Source organism: Strix uralensis, chromosome 21 (assembly GCF_047716275.1).
Source record: "Strix uralensis isolate ZFMK-TIS-50842 chromosome 21, bStrUra1, whole genome shotgun sequence".
In the NCBI taxonomy this organism is placed as follows: Eukaryota; Metazoa; Chordata; class Aves; order Strigiformes; family Strigidae; genus Strix; species Strix uralensis.
This window is the reverse complement of record NC_133992.1, coordinates 3,540,836-3,568,602: the sequence shown is the minus strand read 5'-3', so window position 1 is coordinate 3,568,602 and position 27,767 is coordinate 3,540,836. Positions and strand designations below refer to the sequence as shown.

The 27,767-nt window shown below is 43.8% G+C and overlaps 1 protein-coding gene across 1 annotated transcript; it reads left to right on the top strand.

Moving 5' to 3' along the window:
• Positions 1-266: 266 nt before the first annotated feature.
• TNFSF8 (TNF superfamily member 8) lies at positions 267-24,025 on the top strand. Its single transcript, XM_074891399.1, has 4 exons — positions 267-972; positions 7,620-7,665; positions 16,399-16,470; positions 17,026-24,025. The coding sequence occupies exons 1-4, from the start codon at positions 778-780 to the stop codon at positions 17,421-17,423; spliced, it is 711 nt and encodes a 236-aa protein (XP_074747500.1). The 5' UTR covers positions 267-777; the 3' UTR covers positions 17,424-24,025.
• Positions 24,026-27,767: the final 3,742 nt, after the last annotated feature.

Here is a 27,767-nt window from a genome sequence, read left to right as displayed (position 1 = left end):
GACAGAAGAGAGGCTTGTGGACAGGATAGAAACCAGCATTAATTCACTAGCTGCAAATAAGTCAGGGCAGGGAGGTGAATACAGACACCCTCTGTGGGCACATCCTAACATCATGCTTACAGCTACCTCACTGTGACGGCTTTCTTTCAATGCCTCTGCCTAGAACTTGCATCCTGCATCGAAGACGTCTTCCTGACACATTTCCATGAAGTACTTCAATGAAAATCTCACCCAACATCTCCAGTCCTTCACAGACAAGAGCAACGGTCACCAAACACAAAGCCTAGGTCACCTCTGAACACAGCTCTGGAGATTGCAGCTCTGGGACGTTACAGGGAAGGCGGAGAGGTTACTCTGTGCAACAGGAAGGCAGAGCTCTGGGGTGATTTACTGTACCAAACTGTAGCTGCACTGAGTATAAAATGAAACAGAATTTGCATAGCTCTCCATTTCACAGAAAGCTAGTGGCGGGGGGAGGGGGCACAACTGATCTTGGTAACTATTCACCTTCTGACATCAGAAACCTCCGATGCAGCATACGAGACTGCCGTCGAGAAATCCCTGATCAAGAACATGAAGCTCCTTCCCCTCTTCACAGCTGCGTCCTGCTTCACGCCCCCAGGTCCCTCTTTCTTTGTACTACAAGTGATGAAGTTTTTTTTTCCAGATCACATGAGCCAGGATGAAGGGGGAAAATCCTGCCAGGAGCAGAGATGGGCTGCAACTTGAACCTGATCAAGGGGAGATACAGAGCAGTACCCTGAGAGCTATATAAGAATGTGCTCGGCACAAGAGCAAACACTTTCTCGGGTGAAGGACTCTCATGAATCCGCCATGCATGGGAATGAAGACACCGTTTCAAGCAGGCTTGGAACCACTAACAAAACATGTTTGTATTTCACCATCGCTACCCTTGCTGCGTTACTCATCTTTGCATTAGCCACTATCATGGTCTTAGTCGTTCAGAGGACGGTAAGAAATTTCTTACTTTATTCATTGGCTCTTTCTCTTTTCTTTCTTTCTTTCTTTCTTTCTTTCTTTCTTTCTTTCTTTCTTTCTTTCTTTCTTTCTTTCTTTCTTTCTTTCTTTCTTTCTTTCTTTCTTTCTTTCTTTCTTTCTTTCTTTCTTTCTTTCTTTCTTTCTTTCTTTCTTTCTTTCTTTCTTTCTTTCTTTCTTTCTTTCTTTCTTTCTTTCTTTCTTTCTTTCTTTCTTTCTTTCTTTCTTTCTTTTCCAAAAATTACTCTGAAAAACAGTCATTGTCCCCTGTTATAAATGCACACACATGAATTAGGGGAGAGAAAGATGAAACAAAGAGGGAAAGAAAAGAACTTTCAAAAAAAGAGGACCTTTCTCCATGGACAGCATTAATTTCTAGCATTCAATTTCTACCCTGTAAATGGAAGTGGAAAGCTTATAATCCAAGATGCAAGCCACCCTCTGTCCTGCCTAGTTGGGAGAAGAGGTAGGGAGAAGATAGATCAGTGCCTCAGTGTCTGCTACCTGGTTTTACATGTGTCTCCTGTTGCTTCTTTGGAGAGCAACCACTGTCTGAGATGGTCTGGTCTGGTAGTGTCTACACGTGTTCCTTTGAAATATTGATAAATTTCAGTAACAGACATAACACAAGGCATGTCTATGTGTGACACCGTGCGCGACTGTCTTCTGGAATGCATCGTGATGTGAAGCAGAGCTCTCTTGAACTACCTAGAGCAGTGGATGGGGGCAAAGTAGCTCACTGCTGCTCTCTTTTTTGACAGTCCTGTTCTTGGGTATGATTTTCAGTGCAAAAGTAGAGCTATAGTAAGGATGACTGAGGTTATAAGTGAGTCAAGGTCTCACAGAAACAACTGTTCCTTCTGCCTACAGACATTTTTTCCTTCTTAAAATAGAGGACTGCTCTCAAGTGGATCTGGGGTTGAATGGGGGAATCAGTGAGACAGTTATAGCCAAGACAGAGGTACATGTGGTCGTGAATATAAAAAGTGCATTTCTAATCTTACAATGAACTTTACCGGGTTAAAATGCCAGGTTTTACAGTCTTTGAAATCTTATTGCAAAAATCTAAGTGCTGAAGTACCTTCACTACTATTCATAGAATGAAAGCACTAGCATGGGGCTGCTGGAGGAAGTTAGCTATGGAAAACAAAATATGACCTTTCAGCTCAGTATTTTCACTTACTAAATTTACCCTGTGCAATCTGTGTGTCTATGTTTGCACATTACCCAGAAATTAAACCATGAAGGCTTGACTGATACTCCTTTAAGTTTCACCAAAGAGGAGTCATTTACCTGAAATCAGTGTTCTTCCAAAAGAGAAGCAGTTTGGGCACAGTTAGAATGAGACATGAGGGTTTTCAAATGATAAATAGTGGGACATTAAGGGAGATCTTTAAAATAACAGCCTGGGTAATTACAGAATTGCCACAGCTTTCCTATATAATGAGGCTTTCATTTGTACTTATTATGAAAGTAAGCATTACATTACCTCTCCATCAGGATAAACGCAGTTACACTAGTTGCCAGAGAAACAATATTACTGAAAGAGTCAAGGTTTTCATTTAAAAGAGTAATGACATTATTGCAGCTGCTTTGGAAATGAGCTTGGCTAAAGGAGAAAGTAGGAAGCTGAGGTGTGAAACACAAATAAAATCGAGCAGGAATTTTACACTGAGAAAAGAATTTGGCCAAAAAAGCATAACTTGTGTTCTTGCTCTCAGGGAGCTGAAAGGCCCCAAGTTCAGAAGCAGCATAGTCACTCTCCATCCATGACTGGTCTTGAATTTCCAGACCAGAGAACAAGCGTTGATTCTGTGAGACAGGTTCCTCAAGAAACTCCAGAGCTTACTCCAAAAACACGAGCTCATGAGCACATTGTCAGTGTAAGGTTAGGTACAAACTCCTTGGGTAAATACAGTTGTGGCTGGGCTGAGCATCTTGTATATTGACTTCAGCAGCTCCAGGACAAGGGGTCTGGGGGGGTTCTTGTACTTGGACCCCTATGGATATTGATTCCTGTTGCTGTAGGAATCAGAACATCATCAATGATTTAATTATTTTCTTTGGAACTTCTGAAGAGAGGACCAATATTTTGTGTGATCAACCTCTTGGAAAGATCTGGTTTTCTCTCCAGATGTTGTCCGCTGGATTATGTGAGTGGTGCTTGACCACAGGAGCAATGGTGACAACTTCATGCCCTCCCTATACTGAGCTGAGACAGAAACTTCTACTTTCCTCTGTTCAAAAGAGTGTTAGAGAGTCTTAGGGACAAGGCAGGCCTTGTGAGCTGTGCCTCGGTACCACTGCATGAGGAGGAGGCTTCTGGCAGCAAGCAGATCACACCGTCCCCTAGCCCCCTTGTAGGTACATGGAAGTTGGCTGTTTCTCTTCTTTTTGATGAATTTACACTTTCCTAGTTTAAGATGAAGGAAAACACATTGGAAAGGGAAAATCAAACTGTGTAGAAGCAAGGCATTCACATCACCCAAAATCTAGGTGCTCTGAACGAGGGAAATCCAACATGAAAGACCAAAACAAAAAAGCGACTACGATTCCAAAGCTGCTTCTCTGAATCTAACAGCACTTCTAATACACATTATCCCTCCACCCTGTTTTTTCCAATACACCAAGAAATTTCCGTTACGCCTTGTTTTCAGAAAGGGTGTCACAGCACATTAGTGTCAGACCTGGGAAATGTCATTTTTTGGAACTAAAATATGTTTCTTGGAACTAACTACATGCAGTGTTGAAGTCAGTTAATTTCTTCAGCTTTCATCTGCAGAAACCCTTAGCTTCAGGCCATTCACTTGTCTTGATCTTTCACAGGTGACTTTATTTTTCTCTGGCATAAGAGTAGTCACTGTATGGTGGTCCGTAGCCTTCATTTTTCTTCTTAGTACGGATCTAAGAGTGCTAAAACCCTCCTCCATTTGCCTGCCACATTTCACTGCTGCTGTTTATATGCATATATACACTTCTGTGAGGATATTTACATATATAGAGAGATGTATGTAAAAGCAATGAAGGAGTATGAGACAGAAAGGACTAGACAAACGTACTTTTAAGACACACAGACCATAGCAAATCTTATGCTGAACGTCGAAAGTCCATAATTTGGGACAGACCGTCGCTGCTCTGGATTTTGTAAACTTTATATTTTTAACCTCCAAACTGCATGGGCAAATCTTTTCAGCACTGTTAAGGAACTGATGTGGTAAATGCTAAAAGTCAGCGTAGTTATTTGTATTTCCTGATGTAGTCTTCAAGGCTGCTGGAGTTAAAATTGTAAAACCCCTTTAGCAGTGAGGCTGCCGTAACCAGAAATCGCTCGTACAGCACCTAGCACGTTCCTGCACTGTCTATGGGTGGTTTATGCCTGCTTAAAAATAGTCTTCTCACGGGCTGCCCCTATCGGTGCCTATTGGCCCCCTCTGGTGGACAACCCTGACAAAAAACCCACTGAAAATTGCCCCTGAAAGCACATTTCCCACTCGTTGAACCCCACAGGAAAACCACTGAGGCATTTTAGAAGAAAACCGCGCTGTTCCAACTCTTGCCGTTGGTATTCTGTACAGTGACAGTCACCTGCTGTCTAGAGGCGTCACTTTAATAGGTTTTGTCAGTACTGGAAAAACTGAATTTCACACAGGGCTCTGTTTCCTGTGATGCTCGTTATCAGATCAGCTGCGGGGACAGTGCTCCACTTTCTGGAGTTTTCATGTCTAGTTTCTACCTTTGCCTCTTGGCAATGCAGGGTCGCACCTGCCTTCCCCCTCAGCCAGTGGCAGGTAAGGATGGTTTGAAGCTGAGCAGAAACATGGGAGAGCCTTGAGGCTTTTTTCAAATTGCAAAACTTCCTTGGAGGACAGCAGTCCAAAGAGCTCACCCTTGCAAAGCTCCTGTGTGGACGTGCTCTTGGAAGAGACCTGGACCTAGTTAAGCTGACCCCAGGCCAGTTTCTGGTGGACGGTGGCTTGGAGGTGTGTTTTCCTGGACTTTCTAGAGGCAGATACACACTTCAGAGATCTATGGTTAAATTAATATTCACAGTTCTCACACAGAACATCAGAATGACCCTCTAGCAGCACCAGTCTGTCTCAGCTTGGGAAAATTTCTTGTAAAATGATTAAGTGAAAGAAGAAAGAAATTACTTTCACTGGCACCTGATTATCATTTTCTCTAATGAAGAAAACTCAAATTATTCTGCTTGCTGAGTAAAGACTGAGATCCTTCATCATCAGCACCCAGATCACTCCAGACAGGGTGAAACTCATTGTCATGAATTCTTCTTGAGCTGGCACTGTAGAATTTAATCTCTTTGTGCTCCTACTGTGTGCCTCTTTGCATTCCAAATTGCAGCATTACATGTGATATTTTTGCTGTTGGAAAAGAAAGAAGTAATGCCAGTAATATTTCAAAGCAAGCTCTAAAGTTTTATTTGAATATCTGCTCAATAGTCACTAAAATAAATTGCATTAGTATCTGCTGTTTCCACCCACTGGGAGACTTCCCAGGTGAGAACACAATACGTTAGTACATTTTAATTTTGTTCCTGTTGCCCTGACTACAAAGCAAGCTGTGAGCCATCAGCCTTGTCCTGCATGTCATCTCCCAGGGAGGGCTGCAAGGTGGACACCTCACCGATGTTAATGTCTCAATCACTTTACCAAATATTTCTCTACAGGCAGCAGCAGATCTGCTGCCTGGTTTCATTTAGCATAATCTAGTTGGGGACAGAGCACCACCTTTCTCCCATGCAAAAATGCCTTTAATTCTCTGCAGAGGACAGAAATGCTCATACATTGCGTTGAAAAGTAATGCTTCCCTGCATCCTGAGGGCATGTGAGAGGGACGGCCTGGTGCAAGGGCCCAAGACAGGAGATGAGAGGCTCTGGCAGATAGATGGTCCTTGGGAGGATTTTCAGCTAAGACTGTTCCAGTCCCACATTTGGTGATATGGGTGCACAGGATCCATGAGAGTTTGGGACTGAGGATGTTGTGTAGGGGATCAAAAACTTGGAAATGCGTGTTTTTTCAAACTACAGCTCTAGATTCCTGTTCTCCTAACGCAGCAGCCTTCCTGTACAGCTTAGGAAGATCCCCTGGAGAAACACTTTGACTCATCAGGTAACTTCTGCCCTGTCTTACATAGGTGTGGGGAAAGAAAAGAAACAGATCAGCTATTACAGATACCCAAATCATGAAGCACCTATGACACCTCTGGCCACAGGACAGAGCATTTTGTGTTAGACCAAAGGAGAACATTGTTGTGCTGGGATCAGATGCAGCTCTACACTTCAGCCATGGTTGAAAACATGGTCACGTTAGGCCAAAGTCTAACTAAAAGTATTCTTAAACATTTAAGGCTAGAACATTAAATACCACAAACAGACACAACATGACTTCTATCACTGCCCAGCCATCCTCCTCCTCCCTGCACCACACATTATCCTATTTGCACCCAGAATAAAGTGCTTATGGTTTAAGACCACTGTGGATGAAGTTGGCTCCCACCACATGCATGTTCTGCCTCATTTCTCCCCAGAGATTACTAAATGTTCTGCCAAAGCTGGTACCACCTCCCAACTTTCTTCTTCTTGGATACATTAAATTGGTCCTGGCTTGGTTAGCCTGCACAATTAGCCCAGGTAATTGGTATCCAGCTAAGAGGGCCTTTTTTAGGTTAGCCTGAGCAAAAACCACTCCCAGACACTGAAATCATTGTGGGACTCCCGGTGTGTGTGAGTGAAGAGACACAACACAGAGTTTCAAGCATTGAGGCACTACCAGTATCTTTCCTCGGCTGTTGGGACAGTCTGTTTGCTCCTCGAGGGCACTGCTGGATGTTTATGGGCTGTCAGTAACTTTACTTGCGTGCAAGTAACATGCAGGCAAGCACAGTCTTCAGGGTTTTATGTTTGTATGGCAGAGAGATGTGATAAAACAAAGCAAGACCACAGATGAAGCCTACCATATGTCACACTTGAAGCACATTCCTGAGCAGTTTTCAGGCCATGCTGACTGAGGACAATTTCCCACGTCGTTTTGACCCTTGGATTTACATCCCAGCAAGAAGGAGGAGAGTTGAAGCAGGACAACACTGTCACTTCCAGACCTGTGTTGGGGCTCTACAGCTTTTATTTTCATCTGGACAGTGGCTTTCCAGGGATGGGCACTGGCTCTCAAAGGTGTCTAGTCCCCCTCTGTCCTACTGTCTCCAAGCTTTGCAAGCCACACAGTGAGGTTTTCAGGGCTTCTGCTTCCAAAACAGCTGCAATGAAAGCTACACACATTTCTTACAGCATTGAGAAAGTTGCTGACTGGTCAGAAATGTAGATTTTCAATGTTAGAAAAAAAGGGTTGTGATGAGGGATGACTGAGGATGATATCTGGATGAGCGCAGAGACCTTGCTGGAGCTGTTTGCTCCTCAACAATCCCTCGCTGACCTGTGAGCCTCTATAGGAGCCTCTGTAGTGCCTGGCGCTGGCTCCCTGTGCATCAGGCTATGTGTTGCCTTCATGGCATGCAATGGAAACTTTGAAGATCTACTTTTAAAGCAGGGTCATACTTGAACATGGGTATGCTCCCAGAATAACCATCACTTCTCTCACTTCTCTTTCAGGCAGCTGATCCTGCCACAGAGGGCATCGCAAAACCTATGAGCACAGGTAAGACACCTAAACTGATTATATATGCATTTGTCTCATTTGTAGTGAAAATATTGCCCAGGATCACAAATAAGCCAGTTGTGCACATCTTAATATTTCACATAAAGCCTCTTCTTGGTGAAAAGCCAAGGTAGCAGGGGAAAAAAAAAAAAAAAAAAAAAAAGAAAAAAAGAAGAAGAAAAAAGCTTTCAAATTGCTCGGTACCTCCGGAAACCAGCACATGGCTGAGGAAATAACAAGTATGTCTGAATCTGCCCTGAGGTGTCTCTGCAAGAGAGCCTTTTTGCCAGAGGATGTGAACATTGGTCTATTAGGGCTTATTTTAAGGGCTGACTCTTGCACATGTGGGCATAATGTCCCTGTGCTCACAACACATGGGTGCAAGTGTGTTGGCACATATTTCAAAACAACTGAAACTCCTCCTGCATTCCTCTGGCCTGGAGCAGTCATGTGTTTCCTACTGGTTTGTGGGGAAAATGGGGAGGGAAGGGGGAAGTCTAGAAGGAGCAAATGGAGAGCAGCAGCAAGAGGCACAGAGCAAGAAATTAAGATGGGTAGAGTATGAGCATAGGGAGCTCAAAATAGGAAAAGACTGTCTAACTAGACTAGCAGAGACAGTGTACCAAGATTCTGCTTTGCCTTAGTATAAATCAGGACGAGCACTATTTATTTAATTGACATCGTCTCCCTGGTTACACGGCCCTTAGCACCAAGTATTTTGACTTCTTGCACACTCAGTCCCGGAGGATAGGAGATACCATCGCCTCCCACTCTACAGATGGGAAAAATGAAGCACAGTGTTCATCTAGAAGCATTGGTAGAATGGAAAATCGAAGTTCAAGGACCAGAGAGTCCTAATCATGTAACCATCTTTTCTGCAGCTGTGTTTTTGCACGCAGGTGAGATAATGCAGTTTTGGGCAACACATACGCTATCTTGGATAGCTTTCAAATCTGGGCGTCTTCTGTACTGGGCTTTTTCCAGCCCACAGGTCTCAAATTAGTCCCTGCATGTCACTCTGTCCTTCCTGAGAACTTCCCACCTTGCCTAACGATCATTTTTTATGTTTTACAATTCCTGGAGTAGCTCCTCAAGTCTTTCTAAGTCCTTCTTAAGTCTTCCAGTGCTTTATTTTGTACCTGAAGTTCCTCAGAAATAAAGCAGGGTCTGAACACATAGAGCAGATTTGGATAAGGACGTTTGGAGAGTCACATCACAGCCCCGCTCCAGTGCATCCCAAAAGGTGGCCAAAAAGGAGCTTTGCAAACCTAATGGGCTGCAAAGCATCAGCCTCATTGTCCATGGTCCCTCGTGATGATGGAGAGTCCCCAGCAGCTGAGAGGCAGTACAGCGCCAGAGCAGAACCTCTGCACAGCGTAACCTCAGAGAAGTCACCCCAACTGTGCTGGTTTTCATGGCTGAGTTTTACCACCGGTTAGGAAGAGGTAGTGAAAGCTGTCAGTGGAGTCTAACGGTTGACACAGGAGCAGCCACAGAGACTGTATCTGTAGGTCAGTGTCATTTTAAAGCAAAGCATGCGCGATGCTGGCATTCCCAGGGCAGGGAGGAGAGGTCTCACTAATCCAATATTTTTATATATATATAATTTCATATCAGGCGACCTGTGCCAGCTGCTTTTCCTCCTCATCAATAACTGGTACATTCCAGGCTGGAGGAATGTGCTCCCCCCCGGAATGTACAAGATGCCGTTTCATTAGCCAGAAACCTTTCTGTCTTTGGGTCAATATCAATTACAGGCACCCTCTTGCTCTGACTTCTGCTGCTAAATCTGAGATGATGCCATTAGTGAAAGACAAAGGAGGGAATGATAGAGAAACCCCACAAGGCAGAAAGAGTTGCTGAAAGCTGTTTGCAATGGGTATAAGTGCTCTATCAGCCTGCTCCTCCTTGCCTGCCAGTCTCTATTGTATGTCTCTGGCAGGGTAATACAGCATTAAAGTGTGAGTGAATTACAATGGCCTTTTATTTTTCTTTTAAAATGCATAAAGCAGGGCTAATTGATTAATATATCCCAGCGGGTAATTTACCGAGGCCCCCTCGGCAGGGAGCTCTGTCATATGCTGCCAGGCATCACTTGCTGACTTCTAAGCAGGGACCTGTGGCGACTGCTGCAAGGTCCCATCCAGCAGCTGCAGAGCAGCAAGAAACAGAAGCATCAGAAGCATTGCAGGATGGGGACTGTGATGAGGCTGAAGCTACTGCGGGGTTAGATTTGGATCTGTGCCTGACTCTCAGGCAGCCCAGATGTTGATAGTGTAATCTGAATGTAATTTATACTCACCTTGTTCAAACCAGAGCTCCGAAGTCCTGCACTGTAAAAATGGGCAAGCAAGCAAAAAATGTGCATTGCCAAGTTGCCAGCCTTGCTCCAGCCCTGTGTCGGTACTGACGGGGAAGCTGATGGTACCTACTTCTGCAAAACATCTCAGAGATGCTAGTGGGGGATGCGGGACTGTGCTAGTGGGAACAGCTGGGATTCACTCAGGCAGAGGCTGTAGTGTAATGCAAATGGGCAGTGGTCCAGACACGGCTACATCTCTGAATTAATTTTGTAATATTAAAGCAGGAAAAACACGATGATTTAATTTAGATTGCCAATGAGATTATGTTCTATTATTAGCTAAACACCAGTGGGCACTAAAGCAGATTTATAGAAGGTTTACGTTCCTGACTCAGCTGTCGTTTCTCAATGGATGGGTTTGCAGGAATCCGCTAGCAGTAACAGAGAGTGATGCAATGTCAGCTAATTAAATGTTTGTGTGAAAAATGGTATCAATCTCCTCAAATCCTCTGTGCCATTGTCAGTGGAGTATCTGAGCAACAGGAGGAAAGAATTAAATTCATCATGAACTAAATGTCTGTGAAATATTCTTTCTGTGGAAATACTTCTCTGTGGAAACTCAGCTGCATTTCATAAATATCAAATCATATATTAATATGGGCCAGAGAGGTATTATTATTAGCTTCATTCTTCAGAGGAAAAGCTAAGTCACAGAGAAATTTATGATGTGCTAATGCCCGGAGATGTTCAGCTCTCATCATCTCCTTGCTGTCCTCTCTGAGCCCTGTTTCCCCATAAACATCGTAATCCTGGTCTGATGGCTTTTCTTGTTATTTTGAACTGCAAAGATATGCTTCCAAAATATCTTCTCATTTATAAAAGGAAAAACCTGCAGGTACATACACACACACACACACACGCTATTTACAGATACTTTTGTCTGGCAGTAAGATCCATTAGCAGTTGATGGACAGACCAGGAAAGGAAGTCATTGTTGCACCGCATTCACAGTTTCAATGGGAAATCAGTTTCCAAATAAAAATCTGGCTCCAAGAAATTAATATAATACAGGTGACATTCACATTCTTGCTACCCTAGAGAAAATCAGGGTGAAGCCAGCGAAACAAAAAATCTTTCTAGATTTGCATCAATACTTCTGAGGGCAGTTTGTCCTTCTGCAACTAAATCTGGTCTCTTCCAGCCTGGAATTGTCCCAGTGCAACACTAATAAAATTGCTGGGCTGTTAGTCACAAATCCCATGATAGTGGGTTCTGCAGAAATGGGCATTTCACGTTTAGACCATATAGATTTTTGCCTTCTCAGCTTCGGTACATGTATGCATCTGTGTGAATATATGTGTAACTGTATAAAGTTCTGTCTGCTCTTGGGACATCAGGGCAGATGAGCTTTGTTTCTCAGTTTGAATAACTTTGGCAAGCCTGGGCTTGTAAATGCTAGAAAGAGTGTTCACGCATCCTCCTAGGCAAGCATCCGGGGGAAACCGCAGTTAGACAGATTCCAGTTCATCGTAATGGGGGCTGGTTGCTTATTTAATCAATAACGAGATGATCGGTATTGCCACAAAATGCTGAATGTTAGATTTTTTGTCTCTCCAATACTTAAAATTCAAGTTATAGATGAATATATATAAATATAGCTCATGAAATTATGTGACCTATGCTATACTGATGAGCAGGCTAGAGACTTGAACAGTTTTGGCCTTAAACTTTACAAGGTTTGCAGTAGTCAGGTGTGTGGTGGTGAGTTCATAAGAAGTTCTTCCTAAACATGGAGGAAAGAAAGGGATACTTCTGAAGTTTTCATTTTTGGAAGGAGGTAAAATTGGCAGCTGAGTTCAGTCCCCTTTCAATGCACAAGACCAGAGTGACAGTCCTTGTTCTCTTGAGGACTGAAGGCGCTCGGTGCATGTGTGACAGGCACAGCCACCAGCAGAGCCCAGCTCTGCCACTGAGCCCAGAAGAGGATGTCACCCCACTGGCACTTGTCACAGCCTCACTCAGCTGGGACAGCCATCAGCGCCAGCTGTGTGCAGGACACTGAATGGGAAGGAAAGAGTTAAAGATAGATACGGGGACTTCACATAGCTGCTGCTGAGAAATAAAATCAGGCAAGTTCTGCTACATCCAGCATGCTGACAGATGTATGAAACCACCTTGCCTAATTTTATAAGCACTTAAATCTGTGGGGGGTGCACAGGAATCAAAAGCTGTTTGTTCCTGCCCATACTTCTTTACTTGACAAAATAAGCTCCAGCTTTTGACCTGCTCGTGGGCCTGTCCACACTCAGCCTCCAGCTAGTTGTAATGCCATACACACTGAAGAGGAATCTCACTGTAAGAGGTGACTGGTACTAGGACAACTTCAGAAATCCCATTTGAGGGGCTTTCCATGTCTGGGCAGCAACACTTTGCACTCTGGCATGCCACTTTCAGCTCTTGGTTTCACTGCCCTTTGTCTGTGCTCCCGTTATACCCATCTCAGAGGTGGGGAAACTGAGGCAGCCAGCAGTGAGGAGAGTTCCACAGGCAGAGTCACATCTCCTTGGATCTGGCTGGCAGCAGCCCCTATGTCCACACGTCCCACAGGCACTGGGTTCCTCCTGGCTGGACAGGGTCCTATTGTGGTTTGATGAGGAAATCATGGGAGTGACAGTGAGGCTGCAGCTCCTCTGAGTCCCATTTCACAGTCCTGTGGTGTGTCCCCTTTGGCTCAGTGGGGAAAAGCTGCATTAAGCTCATGGAAATAGTCTGGCCCTTTTCCTCAGGGCTGCACCCTCTGGATGCTCATCTTATGGTAAAAGGGGTCAGGAAAATTAAAGTGAATTATCTCCTGATAGCTTCTTTAGGGCAAAATAGCCTAAATGGCTTCCTACTAAGACTTCTTCCTTATCAGCAGGCTTCCTTAAAGCAGCCTGATCTAGAGCATCTGTGCATCACAGCAGACAATGAAACCAGTGTGGTCTCCTTGGTACTTAGTCCCAAACGTGGCTTTGCTTTTCCTCCTTCTCACAGTACTTCTGAACTCATATAATTCACACTGTTACTAGTGCAAAGCCAATTAGGTGATGTGTTTGAACATATCCATTGATCAGTCCTGAAACTCTAGTTATTTCAGCCTCTCCTGGCTTGCGCTGAAGTGTTTCAGCTCTGGGGGCACCAACATAAGAAGAACATGGACCTGCTCAAGGGGGTCCAGAGGAGGCTATGAAGATGATTGGGGGCTGGAGCACCTCCCCTGTGAGGACAGGCTGAGAGAGTTGGGGGGGTTCAGCTGGAGAAGGGGAGACTCTGGGGAGACCTTAGAGCGGCCTCCCAGGACTGAAAGGGGCTACAGGAAAGATGGGGAGGGACACCTGATCAGGCGGTGTAGGGATAGGATGAGAGGTAATGGTTTTAAGCTGACAGAGGGCAGATTTAGATTAGATATAAGGAAGAAATTCTTCCCTGTGAGGGTGGTGAGACACTGGCACAGGTTGCCCAGAGAAGCTGTGGCTGCCCCCTCCCTGGAAGGGTTCAAGGCCAGGTTGGACGGGGCTTTGGGCAACCTGGGCTAGTGGAAGGTGTCCCTGCCCATGGCATGGGGGTTGGGGCTAGATGGTCTTTAAGGGCCTTTCCAACCCAAACCGTTTTATGATTCTATGATTCTATGAATTAACTTGAGAAATAAAATTAGAAAACAGTTATAAGCTGCCTCAGCAGAGCAAAAACCGGAAATGTCTCTATAAAACAATTTTTTCTCCATAACTTGCTTTCTCAGAAACACAGCTGTCGCCAAATAAACGGTTTAAACACACACAGACAAAACTTGCTGACATCAATAATTATAAGTACCACTTTGAAAAGTGCAGCTAGGTCAGTGAGGGGCAGATCTCGAGAGATACCATGAATATCCTGACTGATCGGGCTCCTGGCAGCACCAGGCTGTTTGTGTGCAGACGCAGCGCTTGGCTTGCTTCGCAGATGTTGCAGGGCTGCAGCTTCCAAGGTCTGCTTGAGCAGCAGGGGATTTTCTGCTTTGTAGGGTAAACCCCCTAAATGCCACCCAGTTTCTGTAAAAATACTCTCCCTTCTTGCAGGACACTTGTAATACGAGTGGGCTCAGGGCACTGACTATGCATTACCAGAGAGTGTTGCCACCACTAGAACAGCTTTAGTTTGCAATAAGTGCCACAAGGGTTTTCTCCTATCCTATGCCATATCTCCACATCTCTGTAGTGTCTGTGCACTCACTATATTGACATGACATCAGGAAAGTAGGCTTTGGTTTTTCTTTGGGGATTTCCAGCAAGGCCAAGCTACTTTGATACATGACTTACTCATTCTTGGAGTGCAGTGAGCACCTGCTTCCCTCAAAAGTGTTTCAACTACTGAAATCAGAGACAGATTGCAATTCTTTCAAGATATCCACAGCCTCCTTCTCCAACAGTGAGTCCAGAGGATGCAGTGTTACCAATCACCAGCCAGGGGGGTTGGTGTGTGGGGTGGACCAGCTTCTCCCTGATTTATCCATCCTCCTGGGCAACTTCCTCTTAGAAATCAGGCCATGCAGATACTGCAAGGGTCTGGAGGTTTGAATCTCTTCTTTGTACTCGTAGTTTCAGGAATTGTATGAAATTTAAGATCCTTGTCTCAATCTGCATTTAGTAGACTCCTCCTTGTTCATGTAAGGAACAAGAAATATGTCATCTGATGTCATGGAGCAACATCAAGATTTAGTAGAACTTAGTTTTGTGTATTAACTGGTCCTTCAGAGACCCTTGTAGGGTGGGTGACTTAAAAGAATTTTATAAACCAAGTCACGGGAAAACTTAGGTGATTTGTGTACCCTGGGAGAGGGGAGTGTAATTTGGTAAGGCTTTACTGAAACTCCTTCATATTTTATTTCTGGTATTCAGCTGTAGAGTAAAACACAGGATATTCCCAATCTCTCATCTGAGCTCCTATGCACATGCCTTCCATTGCTTCGGCAGGGCCAGGAGATGTAAAGAAGCAGAGCCAATGCAATGAGAAATAACCATTCACTTGGCTGGTTGCAGACACAGGGATATACACTATTTTCCTGAATCTATAGTGTGTCTGTGTGTCCATATGCCTGTGGGCTGGACAGGGCAGTACAAACTCCCCTCTATACAATCACAAAATAAGGGAGGTATAATCAGTGCTGTTCACTGAATGCCCAGTAAGGTGAGAGGAGGAAAAGGTTACACAGAGCAGATGGGAAGGTGAAATGTGGCTGGAAAGGAGGTAAAATGCAAAGGGAAGCGGTGGGGTGCAGGGTCCGGGATGCAGGAGCTGGGATACTGGCATGCAGTGCCGGGATGCAGGAGCTGGGATGCAGGAGTTGGGATGCTGGGATGCGGAACCAGGATGCAGGAGCTGGGATGAAGGAGTTGGGATGCCGGGATGCGGAACCAGGATACAGGAGCTGGGATGAAGGAGTTGGGATGCCGGGGTGCGGTGCCGGGGTGCAGGAGCTGGGATGAAGGAGTTGGGATGCTGGGATGCGGAACCAGGGTACAGGAGCTGGGATGAAGGAGTTGGGATGCCGGGATGCGGTGCCGGGGTGCAGGAGCTGGGATGAAGGAGTTGGGATGCCGGGATGCGGAGCCGCGGCAGCCCCGCGGTGCCGGCAGAGCCGCCCGCAGTCCCGGGTGCGGTCGTGGGAGGGAGCCGTTCCCGTGGCCGTGGGACGGAGCCGTCCCAGTGGCCGTGGCCCGGAGCCGTTCCCGCGGTCGCTCCGCGGCGTGGCAGCCCCGGCGCCTCCCCGTCCCTTGGCTCCTGGGGACATGCCCGTGGCTCGGAGCTGGTGCCTTTGGCGTGGAGGCGAGGTGCTGGCGCTGTGCCTGCCCTCCCTGCCCTCCCTGCCCGGGGCTGTCGCGGCCCCTCTCGCAGGCAGCTTTCGGGTCTGAATTGCCGAGAACTTCACCCAAAGTGCTGCCGGCATCCGTCTTTTAACTGTGAGGGATCAGAGCAACGTTTCAAAAGCACCCAAAGACCCATTTTCAGAAGTCTGTTCCAGTTGAATGTTTAAAAGCTTCTTTTTATAATTGCACCACACAGACAATTCAGTTAAATTAAGCTCACCTGCACATAATTTCTGTTTATAAGAAAGAGGATAAAAAATACAGTTTTTTTGACTGATAGCTGCAACCTACCATAGCTTTAGGCCGTTATAACTTTACCGGTAGAGTTACACTGCTCTGAATTCCCTGTGCAGATCAGATATTATCAGGCAAGAACCAGCTCCCTGACGCTGTTCTAGCTGCTGCTGCTTGTTGCTTTGGAGCTGCTGCTGTGGAGTTTGTCCATGGCGCAGTTATAGCAAATAAAAAGTGAGGTGCCAAATGCTGACAGCATTTTGCAGTGCAAAACCAATCAGAAGTGGTCACTTAATCTGTTGTTTCCTTCAGGGAACACCTCCGAAGACTATTTAAGAATCCTACAGAATGTCCCGACCAGGAGAGCCGCTGCGTACATGAGAGGTCAGTGGGGAGCCCTGTGGAGGGCAAGAGCCAGCAAAGAGAGACTGCGGAGCTGGCTGAAGAGCAGGCTGTTCATGTTATTCAAACTGATTTTAGTGGCAAATAACCTTTTGACCAAATGGGCATTTTAGAGGGAAAAAACCCTTATCTTTCCTAAAATGTGGGTGAGTTTGGTAAACCCCCTCTCTGATCACATAAACTTTTTTTTTAACTTGATAAGAAAAAATAAATAAAGAGCGATCTTCTGCACACAAACACATGAATATACATCTCCATTATTTCCCTTCAAATATTGCAGAAGACCATTTTCACTGTATCTCCCTGTCCTGGGTTTTCCAAGAGCTGTATAAGTCCTTGGAACTTTTTAACACCCCACTTTCATATCAAAACTCCCAGCTGTCTGGCCAGGGCCTTTTCTTGGAGCTTCCTGCAGGAAAACCACAGAACAGGTATTTCCATTTACCAGGAAATACACTGCTGCAAGTCACGTAAGGCTGAGTGCAGGTCACTAGAGCTCAGTGGCTCATTTTAAAATTTGTTTGCTTTCCTTTCTAGTGTCCAATCCAGTAAACAGTTCAAAACTGAGCTTGGTCGAGAAGGGTATTTGTGAAGACATCCAGTGCAAGAGCGAAGAACTGGTGATAAGGGAACAAGGCCTCTACTTGATCTATTGTCATTTGAACTTTCATTTTCCCAACTGTTCAAATAGCCCCACCGACCTCAAGATAGAGTTCCTTGTGAATGACAAAGTCAACAGGCAAACATTATCCACATGGTGCGCATCAGAAACGTGCCATGAAAAGACTTTTAAGACCTTGTTTCAACTGCATTTGACATATCTGAAGGTGAAGGACCGAATATCAGTAACACTTAATCATCCTAAATTCTTGAATGAAATTTCTCTTCCCAATGAAAACGTTCTTGGGGTGTTGAGGTACAACGATGAAATGTGAGCAGCCCTCTGACTTCCTCTTGCTGCCCAGACTTACCTTTCTCTGAACAACAGTAGCCTGCTTTTACTAGGCAACACCTTGTTTTAAATTTCCTATCTTACCTCGTTGCTAGGGTAAACAAGGAACTTTGTGAGTGTCCCTGAACGAAACCTAAAACACTGCAAGACCCACACATGACAGATTCCTCCGGTTTGGCTCAGGGCAGGATTGTTGTTGGACTATCCAGCATATAACCCACAGATCTGCAATGGTTCCTCAAAACAGTATTGTGTAAATACAGATTAAAACGTAACCAAATTATGGGAAGAACATGCAATATCAAGACTTTTTGGCTAACAGACTGCTGGCAAGGTGCCTGTGCTCAGGAGATGGGGAAATCCTCTTAACTGAATTTTACAGAGTAGTATTTTGACGTGGCTTTTCCAAAAAACTAACAGTCAATGTTTGTAATCAAGACTTTCTTTACAACTGGAGCATGCAACCACAACTCTGGAGTAGGTTTTTATGGATAGATCATATGAAAGCAAAGATAAGGAAATTATTGACTCTCAGGCTGGTAGCTAAAACTCTGGGACAGGACATAGGAGATAGGGGACTTACAGGATATTTCTGTGCTGCATTCTGCTACAGACTTTATGCAATTTACTTCTAAGTGTCTTCCTTTTTACTATTTATCCATCTTTTCTATTTAAATATTAAGCTCTTTGGGACAGAGACTTTGTATCTGCACAGTGCTCAGCCTCTGTTCTCACCTGGGACTTCAAGACCTTTTCATAAGAAATATTAAAATAGTAATCTAGTTGCAAATATAGCCACATAACAAAGTTCATTACAATACATTTTCCTCGAATCCTGTCCTACCTGTTTGACAGTACTCTGCATAACATCAGAACACATGTCTCTAATGCCTTAACTTTCTGAAAAATCCAAGATTTCAATCTGAGGTCCAGACTTTCCCAAAGACAATTTCAGACCTGGTGCTCAGCTGAGAGCTGTGGTGTTTGGGCAGTCCAGATAGGGTAGAGGTTATTTGAGCTTCTTTGGCTTACTGGAAAGCTTAGATGATGATGGATAAAAGAGTAATCTCAGGCCCTCTTATTCTATGAGCTGCAGTAACACAGGCATTTATCTGAAATTTGATTCTTACAATGTAGGGAGGGAAGGGACCACAAAGTTGCAAAAGCTGGTACCAGTTCACTCTTTCCCCCTTCATCCCTGAGATCCTGCTAAGGTCTACTTTCACTGGTGTTTGAGTTTTTCCCCTTGCATGCCTGTACCTTTCCTTCACATGACTAGAGCTTGGTGAACTATTCACACCAAAACATTTAGTCATAGATTTAGTTTCTGGCTTCAGAAACCCAATGTTTTATTATTCAAGCTTCATTGATGTTGTCAACTGATGTAGCTTAGTTAGTGTGAGCACACTCAAAATACTCCTAATAGTAGTCATTTGTTACTTGTGTTATGTCACCAGAAACTAATGGTACATACTGGTGAGGTTTTGTCCCATTGGCAAGGTGACTTCAAAATACACAAGAAACTTGCAAAGAGTCATGAGCAATTGATATGATTCATTGATAGAGATACTTATTTTCTATTTTGATAAACATTGATGAAAACAAAAATTCCTTTTGCTGTTAATGATTGGGGAAAAAAAAAAAAAAGAAAGTAAGAAAACTAAATCCATGGGGTTTTTTTCTTTCTTTCTTTCTTTCTTTCTTTCTTTCTTTCTTTCTTTCTTTCTTTCTTTCTTTCTTTCTTTCTTTCTTTCTTTCTTTCTTTCTTTCTTTCTTTCTTTCTTTCTTTCTTTCTTTCTTTCTTTCTTTCTTTCTTTCTTTCTTTCTTTCTTTCTTTCTTTTCCTCTTAAAGATGATAAATTTATTTTTATAAGAGTCAGCTTACAGCTTATGACACTGTAACCTCCACTGGAATCTCCCCATCCCTCTGTTGCGGATGAAAGTATTTGACACAGTTATGATTTAGCAGTAAGTCAAGATTTATTAATAGTGTGAGGTGGATCAAAAGATTGAATTTTAGCAGCATTTAATGATTGACCAATTTAAAGATTAACAAGGTGATTTGGTAGAATTTGTTATAAATAAATCAGTGACTTAATAACAGATTTGAGAATTAAAAGATTCACACTAACATATTACAAGATATCCTAAGTCAAAGTATATATATATATGGACATATGTATAAACAGAAAGCACACACAGTGTGGAAATATTTGGATATTCGGTGAAATATACAGACATCCACACTTGTGGAGGCAAATGTGCATATTGAAGCGCATAGAGAGGTAGAGTGGTGGATGGGAGACTAGTCTATAGTTAAAATTTCCCTTTTCTCAAGTTTGGAGCAAATATTCACAATGCATCGGTATTCCTCAATGGGCAATAATTGAATCTCGAGGAGTCTGACTTCACCCTGGCCTGCCGTCGGCTTTGTGGGCAGATGATCTTCAGACCACAAGGAGTCTGTGCCTGAGAGGTGTCCCAGCTCAGGGGAGATGCTGGTCCCAGCCTGCTGTCATCCAGGAGAGCCCAAAGGGTCTCACTTAGAATCGCTACTTGTAGGGTCTGAGATAATTGTCTTTCGTCAGGTACTTTTCCATTTCAGCCCAACTTGGATGATGGAATATTCTGGTGTTTTCCACCAGCTTCACAGTCCCAGAACTTGGTAGATTTTGAAGTTCTGGTATCATCCCCGTTGGGCCACAACCCAAGTATAGATGTACTAGGCTGTCAGATGGTGATTGATTGTCATTATTGTTCTTTAGTGATAGGGGAGGGGGCAGGAGCCAGGTGTGCTAAGGGGGTGCCTTAACACTCTGGTTCACGGCCCCTCCCAGTTCATTTGGGGTTGGCATGTGGCCTGGGGTGGGGGGAAATTGCACTGAGCACTGAGAATCTCAAGAGAGGGGGGAGAAGTTGCACCACCACACCCTCTGGACCCTATAAATCTCTCCTGTCCCTGAATAGGGTTTTTAACCTCTATTTGCCTCCACCTCAATACACATGACTAATGCCCAGAGAAGTTTAAGCAAGTGTGGCAGCCAGGAGTGATAGCTCCTGAGTATAGAAAAGGCAGCTAATGAATGAAAATATGCATTTACTCACACATACCACCACCCCCCTTTTTCTGAAGGTTTTGAATTGAAAGAAAAAGACCATTCTTTAAAAAAATAAAGAAGCTCTCTGCCTAGGATGATTTTATTCTATTATTTTGCCAGATGGAGAAAATCCTGACAAAGCAGTGCTAAGCTCCTCAGCCCCAGGCTTTTTAATACCACAGGATAAAGGAATCTGGCCTCTACTCTGTTGCCTCTGAGAAATAAGAATAAATTATAGCCATAAAGAGAGCCCATTAATAGTGTGCAATTTTGCCATCCGTTATAAAAATGTTAAATAGCTTTCACTGAAACAATTTCCTGAACCAAGCAGCAGCCTCCACGCTTTCTGGCAGACTCCAAGTCACTTCACTTTCATCCTTTTTCCTTCTCTTATTTCCTAGCTTTTTGAAGGAGGTCATTTTTGACAACAATCCTGTACTTAAAAAAAAAGTCCAGGCTGATCCTTTGCACAATGCCACATCTTTTCAGCAACATCAACAGCAATGCACTTTGGGGAAAAACCCATTCCCACAGCCTCAGCTGCCCTGTTTGCAGCAGACAAGCTTTTCTGCAGAAGGGTTCTGACTCTTCTGAGGAGCACCTCAGACCTACAGACCCTGCTCTGATTCCCTACCACAGGGCTCAGTCCATGAGAAAAGGGGGACTACTGAAAGCACTGAAGTCACGGAGAAATTCTGAAAATTCCTTCCCTTGTCCTCAGATGTGGCAAACATGTGGCTTTCTGTGCGTATGATGTATTGCTAACTTGACCAGAAACAGGAAGCACTGGCAATCTCACAAGCAAGTCTGCTCTGTTGAGGTTTCTTGGCCCTTCTCAGACTTAAAAAAAGTTGCACTCTTAAACTGTTTTTCTGCTTGGCTAAGGAGCATCTACGGGAGTTAATATATACTATTATTCGATATCTTGGTTGATAGGAAAAAATGCATATTACTGGCTTAATTCTGGCTCTTCTTAACTGCTGTAGAAAATTTTAATAGGGACTTAAATAGAACTCAAGTCAATGCAATACACTTCCATCCGTCAAGTCAGTGCAGTACACTTCCATCCAAACTCACCCAGGGGCAGCAAACCAAAATCAGATCAAGTTCACTATCAGAGATTACAGAGTTGGATCTGTACTTCAACAACGCTGTGAAGACTTTGAAACCAGGATTGCAATTAGACTTCACCTCCGTGAAATTGGCCTGAACTCAAACTCCTCAAACCTCAGATCTGAAAATTAGGTCATGGCTTATCTGACACAGATTTTTATTTAGGCTATGCAAGTGCTTACTGCGGGACTTGGGAGTTTTGCATTCACTTCACTTCTGGTTTTGTTTCATTTTATTTTCTTCAGCACTTCCCATAGGGAGGAAATATTATAGTACTTGGAGAGAAATCCTTTACTGTGCCATAGGCCAACCAGGGGCTGTGTGTTACCTAAAAATGCACAGCAGTCCTATTTTAAAGATCCTACTTGGATCAATAGTGGATTGACCTTCTTCTGCAAAGTAACTCCTTGACTCTGTGCTCCTCTTATGCTCTCAGATTCCTTTGGAGAGTAAACTGCATTCTGCAAAATCCTTGGTCACTTGCCCATGCTCTTAAATTAGTATTTAAACTACAAGCAGCTCTATTTTTTCCCAAGTACCTTATCCTGAAGCTAAAGTAAGAAAGAGACTACTCAACACAAATAACCAACCTAAAAACAAGATAAGTCTTCACTTTTGGGAACGTCTAACTGGACCTTACTGGCCTCAAAGCAAAGGCAGCTTCTGTAGAAGGAATAACTGTAAAAATGAAGATTCTGATGAGCAACACTTGTGACGGCAGGAGTTGCACTCAGTGACCTCAAAACCTCTTCCAGCCTTGGCTTTCTATGGTTATAATAGGCTCAATTTCAAGAAAGTATGATGGACTGAGGATACAGAGTCTTGGAAAAATGTTTTGGAACAGCACATTCTGTAGCTGTGCCCTCCCACACCCCCTCCACATCCCACCGAGGGGAGCTCAGCTGAAGTGGTTTAAATTCCCAATTTCTCTTTCCAGTACTGATCCCAGGAGCTTGACGATTTGGGGTGGAGGAGGATAGAGACCAAAGAAGGACAGCACAGCACGTTCTGAAATTCAGGTGCTTCCAAGGAGAGTGAGGGTGGGGAGCTCCCAGACCCTGATTTTTGCATCAGGGCCAGAGCCATCAGTCCCTCCACGCTCAGCATCCCCTCTGGGCTGCAAAGGGCTCGCTGCAGGCAGCAACCACCCTCTGTTGTAAGACGAGGATGTTGTACACTACGGGTAAAGTCATCAGGCTTTCCTGAGATGCCATATCCTGCAGTATTGGCACACCATTTCCCTTCAGCCATGTCCACAGCGTCTAAATTTAGGATCCCTATTTCCCTCTATAGCCAGTGTGAAGCAAGAACCTCCAGGAGGTGAGTCAGAGCACTGAAAATAGCTGCCTAGACAAGATATCATCAACTGCTGAGAGAGTCTTTAGTCAGTCAGGTCACTGGATCCTCAGTCTCAACAGATTCATTCAATTCAAGATAAATAAAAGATTATTTAATCTGGGACTGATAATTTATGGACACTTTCCACTGATAATTTATGGACACTTTCTACAGTTTCCCAGAGTGCTGCCTGTGCTTTGAGGCTGTGTGAGGCTCATGGAAAGCCCACGGCTCTCCAGCAGAATACGTTTGTAAGGTAAACCACAAATGCCAGATGAGCAGGGTGTTAGATTTATGGATGCAAAAGAATAATATTTGCCTGCTTAGGTCATTTTCATTGCCACCAGCACCTATTGCATCATTTTGGAGTTAGGCACCAATTCAGTACTTAGGTTTTGAAGTGACTGTTTTCTCATCTAAAACTGTTGACAATTTTTTCATTCCCTGAGTTTACATCTGTTTAATTTCCTTGGTTTTCTACTATTCTGCTTCTTCCTCTTTCCTTCTATTTTTCAGTCTCTATTTCTGCATAAAAGTGAATGGGAAAAAGGAAATAAAATATAAAGTAAAGGGGGAAAAAAGGAAGGAAACCAAAGAAGAATTGGAAAAAAACCCCACCTGTCTGAACAGTTAAACGAGCTCTACAGAAGCTCTACCTCCAAGGATGTGAGTGAATATTGGCATATGCAGCAATCTGAAAATAGGCAGCTCTACATCTTATGCTCTAGAGGAAGAATAAGTTTAATGCTTAAAACCCAGAAATTTATTCAATTTTTTAATACTTTATATGAATGTAATTCCAGGGGCTTCAACCAAGTTCCTCAAGCTTGACAGTGGTAGAAGAGCAGAACTTTTGCCTCTGGCAAGCAGAATTGTGTGCAGTATAGCAGAGCCTTTATATTTAAAGGGTATTTTTTTCATATATAAACCTGACTGTGTTGTGAGACAGTTCACTGGGGGCTTTAGCAATAGACACATATGAAATGTCAAAATAATTATATCATGTAAAATGAAGTTGTTCTATGTTAGTTATTGAAATTTTAATATTGGAGGTATGGATGTTTTCCTGAATAAACACATCTGATTCCTAACACAGTAGTGAATGCGTCTTCAGTCATCTTCCAACGCATCACAGATCATGTCTCTGGGTAGATATGCGTACAGACCCAGTCCTGCAGCCTAGCTAAACCCAAGCCTGTTCCTTAGGGGTGAGTTCACCTGATGCTGGACCACAGCAGCCCTTTGGACTACCTGTTCAGGGAGGGGGCTGCAGTGAACATCTGCCCTTCTCCAGGAGCATGGACCCCTGTAACAGCTGTAGTATGCATGGGTCTAGTTGGCTTTTTACTGACTAAGGTCCTGAGGCTTGGGAAGTGTTTATGAAACTTTGACTGGTTTAAATATGTTGTGAGCTGAAATACACCTTAGAGTGAATGGGGCTGGTTGGCTGGTCCCTGATGCAGTGGGATGAGGTTGTGCAACAATTACTGGAGCAAGAGTCTGGGTCTCACTTGTCTTGAGCCCGTGGCATCTGTGTGAAGACAACTGAAAGTATCACACTGCACTTGATGTTATAGGGTGGTGATGAGAGGCCCTGAAAATGTAACAGAGCTGCATTTCACAGATGCAGAGAAGTTTGCAGAAAGTTAGCAGGATCTTTCAGTGCTTGTCAGGTTTTTGGTTTTCCCAGATGAGAATAAAATGTCTGTATGAAGATTTAATGATTTAAACATTTTAGTTGAATGCTAATTAAAGTTTTGGTATTCAGAAGGTTCTCAGCACTTTTGCTCTGACTCAGATGAACACTTCAGTGTAGACCTCACTTCAAGCAGGTGTTGAATTCCAATGATGAGACTCTAAAAATAGGTGGCCAGCTAAATAGTTGAGTGGTTTTAAGCAGGAACAGAGACATTACATGAATTTAGGTGTCTAAGCAACTCTGGGTCATGGCACTATATGAACAATTCAGTAATGTACGTTTGTCTAGGGTCCATATTTTTAACATGTCAATTGAGCTTTTCCTTAGACTTTGATTCTTCATTACCACACAGATTAAGGGGGGTGCTGGTTTGGGCTGGGATAGAGTTAATTTTCTTAACAGTAGCTAGTATGGGGCTATGTTTTGGATTTGTGCTGAAAACAGTGTTGATAACACGGGGATGGTTTTGTTAGTGGATGTTTTGGGTAGTGCTCACTCAGAGTCAAGGCCTTTTCTGCTCCTCACCCCACCCCACCAGCAAGCAGGCTGGGGGTGCACAAGAGGTTGGGAGGGGACACAGCTGGGACAGCTGACCCCACCTGATGAAAGGGATATTCCACACCATATGACGTCCTGCTCAGTATATAAAGCTGGGGAAAGAAGAAGGAAGTTGGGGACATTTGGAGTTACAGCATTTGTCTTCCCAAGTGATGGAGCCCTGCTGTCCTGGGGATGGCTGAGCACCTGCCTGCTGATGGGAAGGAGTGAATGAATTCCTTGGTTTGTTTTGCTTGCACACATGGTTTTGCTTTACCTATTAAACTGTCTTTATCTCAGCCCACCAGTTTTCTCACTTTTACTCTTCTGATTCTCTCCCCCATCCCACTGGGGGGGAGTGAGCGAGCGGCTGGGTGGGGCTTAGTTGCCAGCTGGTGTTAAACCACGACCAGGTTTTTAGGCTCCAAATAACTTCGATTTCAAGGTTGTAAAACTCAATAAGTAACAAGGACTTCAGCACGCATTTTGTTTAGGTATTACATAAAGTCACGCAAAGGATAAAAGGAATTGAAGAGCCAAAGATCAAAAAAATTCTTAAGCTGATTTTAAAAAAAAATTAAATAAAACTAATAAAGAAAACTATAACAACTGTAAGTTTGCATAAGAAAAGACAACAGATATGACTCATTCTACACGTCCTCTTATATTAAATTCTGTGCAGATAAGACAAAGTCACTTCCTTAGTGTAAAAGATGAATTAGAAAATAACTTTATAAATAATCTACCCCTTGAGGTGCATTTAAAAGGTAATTTTTTTTGTTTGTTTTACAGAGATTTACCACAAATAGGACTATAATGAAACAAAAATATGATTTATTGTAGCAGATTCACTAGGGTGTTATTAATTGTCAGTGATACACTTCATTAGCAGCACTGACAGCTACAAGACTGATCCTTGTAAAAGGTGAAGTAAAGCCAGCTTATGTATCACAGAGGAAAGCAGAAATTGCTGGCCTGACTCAAAACCAAAGGCTGCTACCCTGGCGTCCGCAGTGGCCAGCATGGCTACGCCAGGTTAAAGGGCAAGACCGTGTCCCCATGCACCATCCCATCCCACCAGCAACCGCTGCAGATCACCTGAACCTCTGACATGAGATTTTTCAGTTATTCTCAAGATGCTGTGTGTATATCAACACTTCATCGCTCTTGAAGATCACATTAAAATCCTGTAACTCACAAACCTCCTGAAGTGCAATAACCACAGGTTAATTATTCAGAAATGTGAGTGGGATAAAATCGGCCTTTTTGCTGGTGTTTAATTTATGTCCTTTATATCAGAGTAACTCACCGTTTCTTGGCTTTTCTTATTCTGTACCCCAAGCAGAAATGACTCACACGTCCCTTGCTTAAGGTGTCATAGCTGATTTTGTTCAATTTACAGTCCATTTCACATGTTTTCTCTCCTGTTACTATCTGAGCAATCCACAAAACCAAAGTGAAGTGGGTGAATACAGGGATCTGTAACTAAAGCGCACACAGAGGAAGCTAAAGAATGAAAGAGAAAACAGTGAAACTCGGTGTGGAAAAAAGCCAAGTCATACACTCCCCTACTTAATTGTGAGATAATTCAGCTGTTCTGGTTTTACACATCATAAATGTTTCTTAGAAATTATCTGGTTTTACCATACAACCCAAATCCTGTCAAATGGACAAAATGAATGTATTGAACAACAGTAACTACAACACATAATCCAGAAAATAAAACTCAAATCCACTCCCATTCATTAACAAAAGTTCTATCTTCTAACAGCAAGGAAGTTTTTTCCTTAATGGCTTTTAGAAGTCCATATGCTACAGTTGATCTGTCCTCCAGGATTCTAAAATATTCAGAGCCTACTCAGATCGAATATGCCTCCCTGTTTGATGGGGACCTGTATTACTGAATATGTAAACTCATATAATTCATAATGCTTCTTTTTTTTTTCTGAAAGAACACGCTCCAAAGGGGAAGAAAAAGATCTGTTTCTCAACTCTACATTAACGATTGCCCACCACAGAATCAAAATGAATAGATTATGCTATCACATAAAAAAATATCACAGAATCCCAGAATCATCCAGGTTGGAAAAAACCTTGAAGCTCCTCCAGTCCAACCATGAACCTCACACTGACCGTTCCCAACTCCACCAGATCCCTCAGCGCTGGGTCAACCCGACTCTTCAACCCCTCCAGGGATGGGGACTCCCCCCCTGCCCTGGGCAGCCCATTCCAACGCCCAACAACCCCTTCTGCAAAGAAATGCTTCCTAAGAGCCAGTCTGACCCTGCCCTGGCGCAGCTTGAGGCCATTCCCTCTTGTCCTGGCGCTGGTTCCTTGGCTCAAGAGACTCATCCCCCCTCTCTGCACCCTCCTTTCAGGGAGTTGTAGAGGGCCATGAGGTCTCCCCTCAGCCTCCTCTTCTCCAGACTAAACCCCCCCAGTTCCCTCAGCCGCTCCCCATCAGACCTGTGCTCCAGACCCTGCACCAGCTCCGTTGCCCTTCTCTGGACACGCTCGAGTCATTCAATGTCCTTTTTGGAGT